This window comes from Cimex lectularius, unplaced genomic scaffold (assembly GCF_000648675.2).
Source record: "Cimex lectularius strain Harlan isolate CLEC.00 unplaced genomic scaffold, Clec_2.1 scaffold327, whole genome shotgun sequence".
Classification (NCBI taxonomy): domain Eukaryota; kingdom Metazoa; phylum Arthropoda; class Insecta; order Hemiptera; family Cimicidae; genus Cimex; species Cimex lectularius.
In genome coordinates, this window is record NW_019392865.1 from 418,750 (window position 1) to 431,921 (window position 13,172).

At 34.0% G+C, this 13,172-nt stretch overlaps 2 protein-coding genes across 4 annotated transcripts; one reads left to right on the top strand and one right to left on the bottom strand.

Annotated features, from left to right (window-relative positions):
• Positions 1-347: 347 nt before the first annotated feature.
• On the bottom strand, positions 348-12,792 carry LOC106670252 (HIV Tat-specific factor 1). Of its 3 annotated transcripts, XM_014400419.2 has the most exons (8): positions 12,748-12,792; positions 9,165-9,386; positions 5,178-5,303; positions 4,733-4,960; positions 2,170-2,619; positions 2,014-2,082; positions 1,781-1,888; positions 348-1,118 (listed from the first exon to the last, which is right to left on the bottom strand). In XM_014400419.2, the coding sequence occupies exons 1-8, from the start codon at positions 12,775-12,777 to the stop codon at positions 1,059-1,061; spliced, it is 1,293 nt and encodes a 430-aa protein (XP_014255905.1). In that variant the 5' UTR covers positions 12,778-12,792; the 3' UTR covers positions 348-1,058. The 3 variants fall into 3 exon arrangements, with proteins under 3 accessions (XP_014255905.1, XP_014255906.1, XP_014255908.1); XM_014400420.2 differs by lacking the exons at positions 9,165-9,386; positions 12,748-12,792 and adding an exon at positions 8,294-8,437; XM_014400422.2 differs by lacking the exons at positions 9,165-9,386; positions 12,748-12,792 and adding an exon at positions 6,941-7,425.
• LOC112127627 lies at positions 10,915-11,440 on the top strand (the record flags this gene model as incomplete). The annotated part of the gene is given in 1 exon segment (XM_024228856.1): positions 10,915-11,440. A coding segment is annotated over 1 exon segment (237 nt), but the record flags the coding sequence as incomplete, so codon positions are not given.
• Positions 12,793-13,172: the final 380 nt, after the last annotated feature.

A 13,172-nucleotide genomic window follows, 5' to 3' on the forward strand; every position in this document is an offset into this window, starting at 1 on the left:
CGCTCCTTCCCTATCATACAGCCCTGCAGCGAGTATAGCTATACTACTACACATAAAAACATTTTACATTATATAATTGGAATTATTAAAAAAAATTCTCCTTATCTCACGATTCACATGCGATATAAGGAATCCATATCAACATTCGTACCACTTACTGTTCAATATTTATATATAATTAAAAAAAAAAAATTTTTGTATATTATATTGCATCAATAGATGTAATGTAAACTGTGTAAACAAGTTGTTGACGGTTTGAATGGGCTTTAGTGTTGCAAATTTCATTAATGATTAGACTTCATAACAAAAGAATGTAGTAAAGTAAGAATAAAAAAAAAAAAAAAAAGAAAGAAAGAAAAAGGAAAGAAGCAATGATATATGCCCAAAACTATTATACAAAATTTTAAGTTATCAATATTATCATCAAACAAAATATCACCAAGTCCCGTTTCGTAACATTTTAAATATACAATTCTTAATTAATTAAAAAAAGTGTTGTCGGTGAGTTTTTGTTTGAGTTTAGATTTTATACATTTTTAAATTTTTCTTGTACAAACGTATAAAACAGTTTACATTTTGAAACGATGTGATGCCTTCAGTAAAGATGTGAAAGAATGTTGGTCCACATTAAATTGATTTTGAAATTTGATTTAAAAAAAAAATTTAAATAAATATAAAAAAAAGAGAAAATAATGCCAAGAGTAGTGTCATTCCCGAAGGCACAAGGTGGAGAAACTGTTTCAAAAATGTCTAAAATTGTTCATCTAAATTGTATTAGCTTGTTGGCTGAATAGAAAACGTGAAAAACCTGAGCCCTAAAACAGTCTTTGATATGGACTCGACTAATTATGTGGCTATTTTTTATTTGCTTAATAATTTCTTATTTCTTTGAGGCATCACAGATCATGTCTCTGAAAGAGATTTTTAAAATATTAAACGATATATTTATATTTATATATATAAATATACCATGATATAATAATGATATAAATGGTACACTTGATGCATGCATACACAAGAATTTATTAATTGATTTCCGAACGTTGACTTTTATCTATCTAATCTGCTTTTGTTGTAATATTTTCTCCATTTTGTTGCACTTCGCTCTCTCCTAATACCTAAAAAATATCAAAATTAATTATTTTTATTGGAATTTGTAATTTAAAGTAAAAATACTAAAATAGTATTAATATAATAAAATTAAAAATATAATAGTAATAATAAATCGTTTATTTCTATATTATTGTTTAATATTTGTAAGTAGGTGGTGATATATTGCAAAGTACTTCACTTTATACCAAGCCTGATAGGATAGGTCATTAACATATTATTTACAATAAATTAACAAAGCTTAGAAAATTTTCTATGCTTTTGGCAATGATAATTTAAATGTTACTCAGAAAAAGAAAATAATGAAAAAAGTATTAAATTATTTTTTATTGGGTCTGGAAACACCAAAATATTACACTGAATCTCGAAGGGCCTTTTTGAAGTATACATGTAATGACTTCCAACTTTGCTAATTGCGATGGGGGGGGGGATCCTCGTGAGGACAGTAAAGGGATGGGAAGATGATGTAAATATAATAATGACTTTAAATAAAATAATTAAGTGCCACACTGTTAAGTTGGTAACAATTAACTGTCAAAACAATAGTAAAACTGACTACATTACTCATAGGATGCCATGGCAAAGAAAGTTGGGTTTTGACATTAGCCGACAAGTTTAAAATTTGTAAATATTGTAACGTAATGAAACATTAACATAAGGTTAAACAAACCTGGATTGTTTTGAGGTCCTTGGCATCGGGCAGACCATTTTCTTTTACTCCCTCATTGTTATCATCAAACAATTCGTCGGCTAGACTTTCCCCAGCTCCATTTATCTCCTAAATAATTTGGAAAAAAAAAGTTACTAAATTGTAAATATAGTATATCAAATATCAAAATAACTTTTTGGTTTTGTTTTAATTTTAAATCATTATGTTAAAAATCCACTGTGGGTGTAACAAACCTCCGTTTCATTGTTTAGATCTAAACTTTCGTTGAGCGCTAATGACCCTTCAATTTTCATGTTTATTTCCTGAAATTTAAATTATTATTTATATTAGTTTCAAACTTAAAACCATTTACAATGTAATTTGATACAAGTTTAAGCCGTTTTACTCACTTGGGTACATTCTGTTTTCAATACTGATATCTCGGTGATAGAGATATTATTTGTTTTTATTACACTTGTTTTTTCAATTTTGGTCTCGGATGACTCTTCTTCAATTGATTTTTCTTCTAGTATTATTTTTTGTTCAGTACTTGCTTGAAAGCTTTCAACGCCAGAATCTTCTTTTCTTTCATTATTTGGTTGAACGCTTTCAACACCCGATTCATCTTTTCTTTCATTATTTGTTACATCGTCGGGTTCTTCTTTTCTATCGGATTGGATTGCAGGATCTGAATCCAAGTTTTCATCCTCTTTCATTGGCTTGGTTGGTTCTGCCTGAAGTTCTTCAGGATTTTCAAGTTTATCCTCGGACTTTTTTGCTTCTGTACTACTTTCTTCGGCAGGATGCAAATTGTCCTGGGATTCCTCACAATCCTCTTTCTGTTCGACTGTTTCAGTTTCCTATAAAATTAATTCGAAAATCAATATTAATCCATATTTGCTTAGTGGTCATAATTGAACATATTAATTATCCAATTAATTATTCTTTTTATTTAAGGTTTTTGGTTGAGATGAAAAATCTCGCTCGCTCTTCACACTAATTTGGATAAAAAGATTAATACTTGGAATTTATATTACATTGTTTTGAGCTTTCTTTTACATTTTTTATGGCTGAATTGATTTTTTTACGTTTGTTTTTCAATGAGCCAGCAAACAGCAGACAAGAAGAAAATAGTTATTGAAGAGATGGCCAAAAACATTAAGTGACTGTAGATAATTTAGAAAAAATAATTATAAATAAATAATATCAGAAATGAGTAACAGGGTGTTTAACAAGTGCATCTATTCAGCGTACAATATGACTCAATATTCATAAAATTGAATCACTGGAATAAAAGCAAATTATTTGAATTATTAATTAAGATTAATTTAATACCACGCATAAAGACGTTTTAGTTTTTGGGTTTATGACATGGACAATGGGAAGATCAGTGCCCACCCAACCATTTACGTTGGGAGGTCAATAAGGCCTTTTTATTTTATAGCCCATTGCAATAATACAATTTACAAAATCCATGAATTGAAGCGTGGGAAGAAGGGCGTGGCCGGCATTAAATCCTCCCAACTTTCATTCTCAGAAGTCTCCCTCTTAAGACACTTTTTTTCTTTTCTTTTTTTCCCTAGAAATCCGGTATCGGGATATTAAGAAATATGTAGCTATAGGTATATAAAAAAAGACAACTCTGACAAAATACCAATTATGATAATTAAAGGGACGGAGCCTTTATAGGCGTTTGAATGGGAATTTTGTCGGAGGGCGATGTTTTCAGTTTGGTGAGTAGGAGGGGTAGATCGATGCCAGACGCTGGTGGCTGTAACCATACCAACCAACAACCCCACCACCGCCATCACATCATCATCCCAACCCCCTGGCTACCAATAAAGTTAATACCGAGGGCCGAGGGGCTCTCACACCTAGACACAATTCCCCCGCATGCTCAACAATTGACATCATCACTCATCGTACTCGGATCAATTAAAGCACAAACGAACTAAAAACCTTCCTTGTAAATAATTAAACGTACCATGGTTTGGTGGAAATTTGGAATAGACAAACCTATCTCACCAGTTTTTCACATGGCAACTCCTTAACATCGTCAACAAATTTAATTAGGGCCCATGCCGTAAAACAAGGGGGCTGACATTGCAAACAAGACTATGAAAATATGAACGGTAGGATGGGAGCTTAAATCTAACTTATGTGGTGATGTAAGCCTTGGCTTGTATAATTCAACGGCAAAGAAATTTTGTTATTACTGTATACTACATTCTGACATAAAATGTATCAGTTACACGTACAGTACATATACTTTTTAATGTGACACGATGCCTATGTAGGGCTATAACAACAACGAAGCTATGTCTTCCTTTACCTATCAATATAAATATATGGTAAATGCATTTCACAAAATTGTTTATTATTATATTGCTAATGCAATTAAATAGTAATAACTTTATAGAATTTTTATAGGAACGAAAAATACTTGGTGTTGAAGGTTTTCATTTTTAATTCGAAATTAAATTTCAGTAAAAGTGAATTCGTTCTCGGATAAAGGAGCAATTCAATTTTAATGTTTTTCGAACCCACAGTCTTTTAAACTTTGTCGTAATAAAATATACGGCTTCTCGGTTGTAAAGATGCGCCTAAATTCGAAACACGGGGCGATAAACTATCGGTTTGAGACGACAAATTTTTAAAGTTTAAAAGAGAAGCCAATGGATTTTCGGTGGACTTCAACGGTGGAGAAGGTAGGTAGTAGGCGCATCATCTAGTAGTGGATAATTGAATTTTACGGCTCCGATACGTCAAATAAGGTCGATTTGGTTGGTTATAACTTAATTGGGTCGAAACTCCTCCTAGCCCTCAAAATAAGTGTAGGATAACAACTCTCAACCTAAGTCAAAACATACCGTTTTACGTATACATATATGCATAGCATTCGACATTGATTTATGGAATTATTTATTTAGTCAGTGTTCATCAAAAATGGATAATTAAAAAAAAGTCCCGAACCTCTTGTGATGACTTGCTTGGAGCAAGTTCGTCTGGCTTCGTTTCTTCTTTTACCATGGCAGGCTTGGATTTGTCCTTCTTAGAAAATGATAATGATCGAAAAGACCACTTCTTTTTTTTCTTATTGTTTGTCGTTTCTAATTTCTTGTCGGCATCGCTTTCATTTTGCGGCTGCTCTTCTGTATTTTCACACTGATCTTTGGGCTTCTCCTCCTTTTCATTCAACTCCTGTGAACAATCAGGTCGACATATGACGAAACCAATCAAATGATCTAGGCTTATAAAATACATACTCAAACATAATAATTATTACGTTTTTTAAAGTGTTAGATACATTATTAAGTGAATGAATTTTTTTACATTGATTTATTACATTACATTGATAACGACGTTTTATACTTTGGTTCTTCGATAAATGGATTAATTTAAGTTTTTATTTATTTACCTCAATGTGAAAGGTGCCGTTTTGTAATTTGTTGTCACCTTCTACTTTCTCAGAAACATCGTCCTTTTCAGCAGATGGTGTTGATATATCAACAGATCTTTTAGAGTGTTTCCCACCCATCGTATTCTGCAAAAAAGTATTATGTAAAAATAAACGCTAAGATGGAACTTTTTTTAATCTGCAAGATTTTTTCCACGATTAAAAAAATATATATTACACCACTAGAGTACAACGTACGATGTAAGTTATCCCCCCTCCCAAGTAATAGACAACTCAAAAGAGATATAATTCGTGTTCATGTTATGTTGATTCTAATGTCAACTAAAACTAAACATTTGTTATACGTTTATCTTTAATTCAGTATATTAATAAAGACGTCTTTTATTAAGATGTCTGTTCAAATAGACGTTTGTTGTTATGATGTATGTTCAAATTCAAACAATTACTTTGCTCGAAATATTAATTAATATGTAAAAGAACGACATGTAAACGTATAATGAGAGATGGCACGTAGCCAGCTCTTTTCTTTGAATTACTTGAGTCATGAGTATGCAAATAACAAACAAAAAAGGAGACCAGCTTAATAAAATCGAAAATAACATCAGTGCCATAGATCGCTGTTCGAGTACCTATACCTCAGGGCTATAGGGATTTTTAAATGTACATAGTGTTTATGTTTGTCTGTGTTGACTTTATGTTAATTTACTGGAATGATGGAATTTATTAGCGTCAAAGAAAGGAGTTGTTCAACCCCGTCCCCATCGAGTACGCTGGGGTGTGTGACGTGTGGAAAGTAAAGGTAACTTATTAGCGAGAAGGTACTGGGTTCAATCCCGCCCACAGGAATATCGAGTACTCAGGAGTGAATGTGACCAGACATCTGTTGTGGTGATGTATATTTGTATTGTTTTGTTTCTATTCTGTACTTGACAACCTGAGGTACAAACGAGCTAGCATTTTAGGATATCGACGTAGTACATATTTAAAAGGAGAAAGTCAGTTTGGCTGCAATTCTAAAACAAAATACGCGCGAAAGAATACACAAAAAAACAGAAAACCGCAAAGGGCCAGCGATAACCTCAGTTGTTTGTCGACCCATACTTTAAATTAGTGCCTTAAAAACGTTTACATACCGGGTAGACGAAGATGAGATGTTTTCTTTTTTTTAATCTAAATAATTTTAACGAAATTCAAGAATCTGTTGGTGCATATATCATTTGCAAAAATAGTTTGCTATGAAGCTGAGTATTTTAAAGCTGACTTTTGCTTCGTACATCTTTGAAATATTTTTAATTATTGTTAAAAACAATTGAAACCAAATTGTAAATACATATTAACAATAAATATACTAAAAAGAAACCGCTAAATTATCACCAAAACGTGAGACATTACTTCCGACAAACATCGAGACAACAACTCTCGTGTTTTTTTAACGTATCGTGTGGGCAAAATTATGATTTGAATTCTTAAAATACATTTAAAATTATTTATAAAAGTGAAAAAGAAGTTTTGATAGAAATGATATGTTGTATGTTTTTAAAATATAGTTCAATAGTTCAAGATGGTTGGAGAAGGTTAGAGGGTTGAAATCCGGATAGTTGAAAACAACTAACTGAGTAAGAACTATCTTTTTAAAAAAAGTTCAAGAATTTTTGATTTAAAACGTCTTTAAAAATCACATAACCGAAAATGGTCCATGGATTTGAGTAGTAATTTGACGAATCCTTGCACGATAATTCTTGAAGGAAATCTGTACATTTTACCTTTCACCCTTCATCAACAATTTAAAATCGGGATGTATTTGCGGTTCTCACGTGCTCCTCGCTATAAGGAGTGACACTAAACGAGGAAGAGGTTTTTGGCGAATTAACAGAATTCAGGTAGTTTGCATTTCTAATAAAAGGGCGACAAGGAGGTGTACGGATGGGGTGTGGCACCCGACTTCTCCCTCTCCCCTGCAGCACTGAAGACTGAAGCACTCGAAAGACGCATTTCTGCATACAGAACGTTTGTTATTTGTCGAGTCGACAAGGCCCATTAAGTTCCGTTATTGGTTACAAGACGAACCGGAAAGAAAATGTCCATTATAACAAGAGTCGCCAAGTTCGAATAAAATTTGTATTCGGGATTAAACAGGAAAGGTGAACGACGGTTTCATTTTTATAACTGACGTCCGAACAGGCTCGCGACAATACAAAAATCGGGAAGAAAAAAAATAATGAAAAGATGAAAAAGATGAAAAAACGGAGTAGGACTGCGGCGATTGGTAAGTGAACAAGTCGAACTGGTTGAGGAGCATCAGAACCCCCCCTGAACCTTAGGGTGCGATGTTGCCGGATCGACTTCGACAACAGCCCGACTAAGAAACACAAAGAACCCCTCCCCAGGATAAAAAAAAAAGAGGATAAACACCACTAAATAATCGACTAAATAAAAGAATACTCCCAATAGATTCGCGAAGGAATTTTGCTTTTATACAACCGAAACACTTTCCACGTTCATACACGCGACCGGCCATCGTGGATTAGCCGGTAGCCACTATTACGCAGGAATTATTATTTAATAAAACCGGCCGTACGACAAACGGCATGTCGATCGAAAACTTTGTACCACGTCGTTCATGTTCATTAAACAAATTAAAAAAAAAATAATAAAATAAAAATAAAAACCCGGCTAATCACTCAATCGCAGCCTAGTTGCGTATCGTCAACCCGGCAAACCTAACGTTCGTTATAGGTGGGGTGAGTATGTCGTTTAATCAAAAGATATGTTCTTATTCACATTTTGAAAATTATCCGGATTTCAATCTGTGAGTAAGAACTATCTTTTAAAAAAGTTCGTTATGTTTTCGAAGAAAAATATGTACAGCGCGTCGGTTTTAAACGTTAAACAATTCAAAACGCCTTTTATTCGCCAAAAAAGCTCTAGTTTCAGTTTTTTAGGCATTTTGCGGAGGTGATCTAACATTAAACGACTATTTTGAAAATGGAACATTCAAAAACCTTCTTCAAACTAAAACTGTCGACCCGACGATAAATGCCTAGAGTTGGTGTAATTGCAAAAAAAATTTTTTTTTAAATTGTTCTTATTAAAATTTAAACAAAACCAATACTCACATATTGAAATTAACGGTTTAAAATGTAAAAAACTCCCACTACACTTAATCACTAGCACGAAGGATGATATTCAAGTGCGTACACAGAACTTATCCAATTAGGAAGACACGAACAAGGACGACAACTGCTCAAGACTGTCTACGAAAATCCTCTCGCCAGCCGAGCGGGCATGAGCCGACAGGGTGGACAACGTGACAGGACGAAATTTCCCACTTCCCGGGCTCTCTTGGCAAACGGCGATTTTTCTCTAACGCCATAAAAAAGTACTTTTGGGCATAATCCTACTCATCACTCATCAAACATTTACAATTAATAGAGGAAACGAATCATGACAAGAGCCGCGTATGTCCCATTTAAATAGATACTTTGTTGAACTCGTGAGGAGCGGTTAAGAATGAGGTAGTTTAAAAACATACAATTTTATTTTTTCCGATGTTTCGTCCTTTAATCGTATAATCTTCAGGGCAAAAGTGGACATTGTATTATTTAACATGGATATGGTCTAAATTTAATTATATTTATTTAGTCAGTCATCATCAGAACTAGATACTTATCTTTTTTAAAAAGGCTAGATACTTCATGTAAAAACTCAGTGCTAGGCAAGTTGTATATCGGACAGGGAATTACACGGACTTACCCGCCGAATGAGTTAAACAGGCTACTATCTAAGGCATTAAACGACAAGGGAATAGCCTTGGCGTTGTTTATGGACGTGGAAGGGGCATTCAACAAATCCATGACCTATGCTCTAAGTAAAAGTATGTATATGCATGATATTATTTAACATGGATGTGGACTACATTGAATTATGTTTATTTATTTAGTCAGTCTTCATCAGGACTAGATACTTCATGTAAAAAAAGTCACGAACCTTTTGGTTTCCTTCAGGTAGATCTTCTGCCTTCATTTCATCATCACTGTGAGAAGGCATAGATCTGTCTCTGCAAAGTAAATAGAAAGTTCGAATAAACCATTTCTTTTTTGTATTCTTGTCAGTGGAATCGTATTTCATGTTCTCGTCTGGTTGATTATGTGGCTGGTCCTCCATCTTTTCTACCTGTTGTTCAGGTTTATCCTCGGTTTTGTTCTTCTCCTGCCAACATATGACGAAACATCATAGTAACAAAGTGTGCTATCTAAAATTCGTGGGATGACAAAATGTAACAGTATGAAAAATACTAACTTACCAAGCATTAAAATATGTGTTGGAACATGTTAATAACAAAGTGCAATTATTGATTGAATGCTAAATGCTTGTTTGTTCTGTTTTGTTATATAACGTATATGTTATAGAGTGAAACTCTTTACTTATACGAATTTATTTGTAACATTATAACATCTCAAATATGTATGATATGAGATTGTATTTTTGGATCTAGGTTTATACAGGCTCAAATCTGCACATGCATGTAGAAATGTATTTACAATCATGTACAGAGCTGAGCCTATCACTTCTCGCAGTTCACCATCTAATTGTAATTGACAATCAATTACCGGCAGGCCTCGAGAATCACCCACCTCGGGTGGTTGCAGTCCCTGGGTCAGACCTCGGTCTTATCCGTTTATCCGATTATGTTGGGTTCCGGGTCATGTCAACAGTTAGGTCAATTCAGCACTCAAGCAACGAGTTCTTAAATGCAACCCATTCACACTCTCACTTATTCTTGAATACGTACTTATGTACAATTCATTGAATTAGGAGGGCGGGGTACTCGATATTCCTCCACCACTATATAGTTAACCTAACTATATAATTGAAGGTTGATGGGGTTCTAATATTCCGCCATCATTTCACACTACACATTCATACCTGAATATACATTACATCCAATGAATACATTCACTCTCAATATACGCTAAGGACCCAAAACTATCCTTCTATATACAATAAAACCACCATTTTTCTCGAAAAAATCTGGACAGGGGACCTAAGTTACTCGCTGCCGTGTTCAAGCATGATTATCGGAAGGCAATCTTACACGTTCTCTATATAGAGCCAAGGAGCACTCATCATTTAGGTGGGACAAATCGAGCAACCACTATATGCCGGACACATTATATAATTATTGTATTAGGAGAATATATATGTATATAGGTTATCAGTAATTACATAAGGAATTATTATTATTGTACAGCTGTACCTTGTTTACAATGATTTAATTAACTTGGTTACCTCGGTAAATGGATATGAATTTATTTTATCAATATTTTTTTAACTAGTGATATATTCTTTGATTAATGAATATGTTATTTATTGACCTCACTGTTATGCTGGTAATATAATATAAACAAACGGAAACAGATCGTGTTGATGATGCTAGATTATCCTGTCTACCAAAAAAAAAAAAAAAAAAAACTTTTTCAAAAGTTTTATTTTTAATCAAATTTCAACAGATTGATCAACTAAGAGAGACAACAACAATTATTAACAATCGCATTAGTATATACTTTAAAAAAAATCATACCTCCAAATAAGTTTTCTTCTTTTTGTTTTTCATTTTGCATTCCAACTTTTATCGGTTATAAAGCAAAATAAGTTTTTAGCGTTCTATTTCCATAGCAACGTTAAATTTTAACGTTGTTTAAAGCAAATATTATTTATTTAAAATCGGCTGATTTTATTATTATTTATTGTTAATCACCTCCTTTTCGTACACCTCTCTATTACGGAGAGTGCGGCTCACAGGCCAAAAACTCCGGTCTATTTCGACGAGTAGAGGCTTATATATGTCATGAATGCCACAAATAAGGGAGATACTTAAAAAAATCACTCCTTGTAGTGGGCGGAATGCAAGGGGGATAAAAGACCGCTATGGTGCCTTGTGCGGATTCTCAGCATCACGCCAGCAAAAGTACAGTTATGAAAGAGGATGATAATGAAGGTTGGCCAGGTCTTTACCTGGAGGAGAAATGTTGTTTGACGGTGTGTCAAGAGGCCAGGTGGCGATCGGCGATGTTGCCGGCCGGGATGGTGGATCCGCGGGTGTGCCTGGAGCCGGTGCTCGGTCATCCACCACGTGGAGGACGAGACCTGCCGATTGGCAACGCCGCTACCCGCAGACAATGGCCACCTCGCTCCTGCCTTCGGACCCCATTTCCATAGCCGACCCTCATTCGTATTCGTCCCACTTCCGAAGAACGGAAAATGTGTGAAATCCATTATCACCAGGGCTGTGATGCTGTGGCCTCTAATGAGCCGATACACGATTCCTTAACTACTACGCACTAAATATCGCCTTTTAGAACGAGAACCAAAAGTTAACAGGTCGAATATGGTGTATGGTGTTACAGCTTTTGTTTAAATGGTGTCATTTACCATGTGGGGTTTCAGGTTCGAAAAAAAAAACAATGCTGACATATCAAGCATTAAAATACACTGACAGGCAAAAAATTCCATCAAATTGATTTTTTTCTCGATAAAAGAAAATTCTACCCTTAATTTGTCTAATTATTTTTATCAATAAATATTTGTTTACACTATGTTTTAAATTGGGAATATCAATTAGAGGTAAACACACTTTACCTTTAATCCAGAACAAGGATAAAGGATTTTTCAATATTCTCTCATTTGTTATCAGAAGCAAAAAATTGTTTTATCTTTGTATTCTTAATTACAATTTTTAAACTTAAAAGTGCCACTTAGTGCTGGGAACTTGAAAGGTCTCTTAGAGAAGGATGGGCTAACCTCAAGCACAAAGACATTTCCACACAGGTAGAAAGTATGCCGAGACGTCTTCGAGATGTAATTAAGGCAAGAGGAGGAAATACGCGAGATTGAAATGTTAATCACAAATTTAAAACAAATTTTATCTGTTATACTCGCTGCCGGGCTCAAGCACGATTCTCATATCGGATGGCAATTTTACACGTTCTCTATATAGAGCCATAGAGTTGCACTCATCATTTAGATGGGATAAATCGAGGAACCTCTGTATGCCGGACTTATAATTATTAAAATATGTGTTTATAGTTTAGCAGTAATTACATAAGGAATTATTATTAATATTGTATGCTGTAGCTTGTTTACATTGATTTAATTAACTTGAGTTACCTCGGCAAATGGATGTTATGACATTTCATCAATAATAAATACAATTTTTTTTTAACTGATGATATTTTCTTTGATTAATGAAAGCGTTTATTTATTGAGCTCACTGTTATGATGGTAATGTAACATAAACAGTTGGAAATAAATTATGTTCATATTTTGATAAATTATCCTGTCTGCCAAAAACATACTTTTGTTTTATTTTTAATCAAATTTCAACAGACTGAATAGTCAATATTCATGGTTCGAAATATTATTTAGATATGTATTTGAAAAAGAATGACATACTAAAACGCCATCCAACAATTACATTTTCTTTCGTGTATTGAGATAAAACTTTTAATTTTTGTTATAAAAAGGAAGACAACAACAATTATTAACAATTGCATTAGTACGTACTACATACCTCCAATAATAGCTTCTTTTTCTTCTTCATTGCCTTACACAATCGCGTTGTACGTTTTTTGGTAAAACAAGTTTTCAGCGTTCTATTTCCATAGCAACGTTATTATTTGTTTAAAATCGGCTGATTAAACGATTACAGACAGATAGCCGGAATGAATTAAATAGAGCAGCGGTGATATAGACCGAGCGTGATTCACTGTCGTTTCAATGAAAATGTCGATACCCGAGCACAATGACTCAGTAGGGTGTCCACAAAAATATCTCAGTAAATTTGTCCGAGGGGCCCCTCACTTCAGCTTTCTTATTCCAGACCGAACGGGTCAGTCGACTTCCCGCTATCGATTAGCTCGCCTGACTCATATTTGGGGGGACATATAAAATGAAAACGATGAAAAATCTGTTGGGCCGGTTTTCGTACTAATAGCG

What these genes read in the sequence shown, in the direction of transcription:
- LOC106670252 (XM_014400419.2), bottom strand. Translation starts at nt 12,777, where the DNA reads ATGAAGAAGAAAAAGAAGCTATTATTGGAG. An exon ending in ATCTAAACAATGAAACGGAG is followed by an intron (nt 1,889 to 2,013) that starts GTTTGTTACACC and finishes CAAATTATTTAG; the next exon opens with GAGATAAATGGAGCTGGGGA. An exon ending in AGGACCTCAAAACAATCCAG is followed by an intron (nt 1,119 to 1,780) that starts GTTTGTTTAACC and finishes GATATTTTTTAG; the next exon opens with GTATTAGGAGAGAGCGAAGT.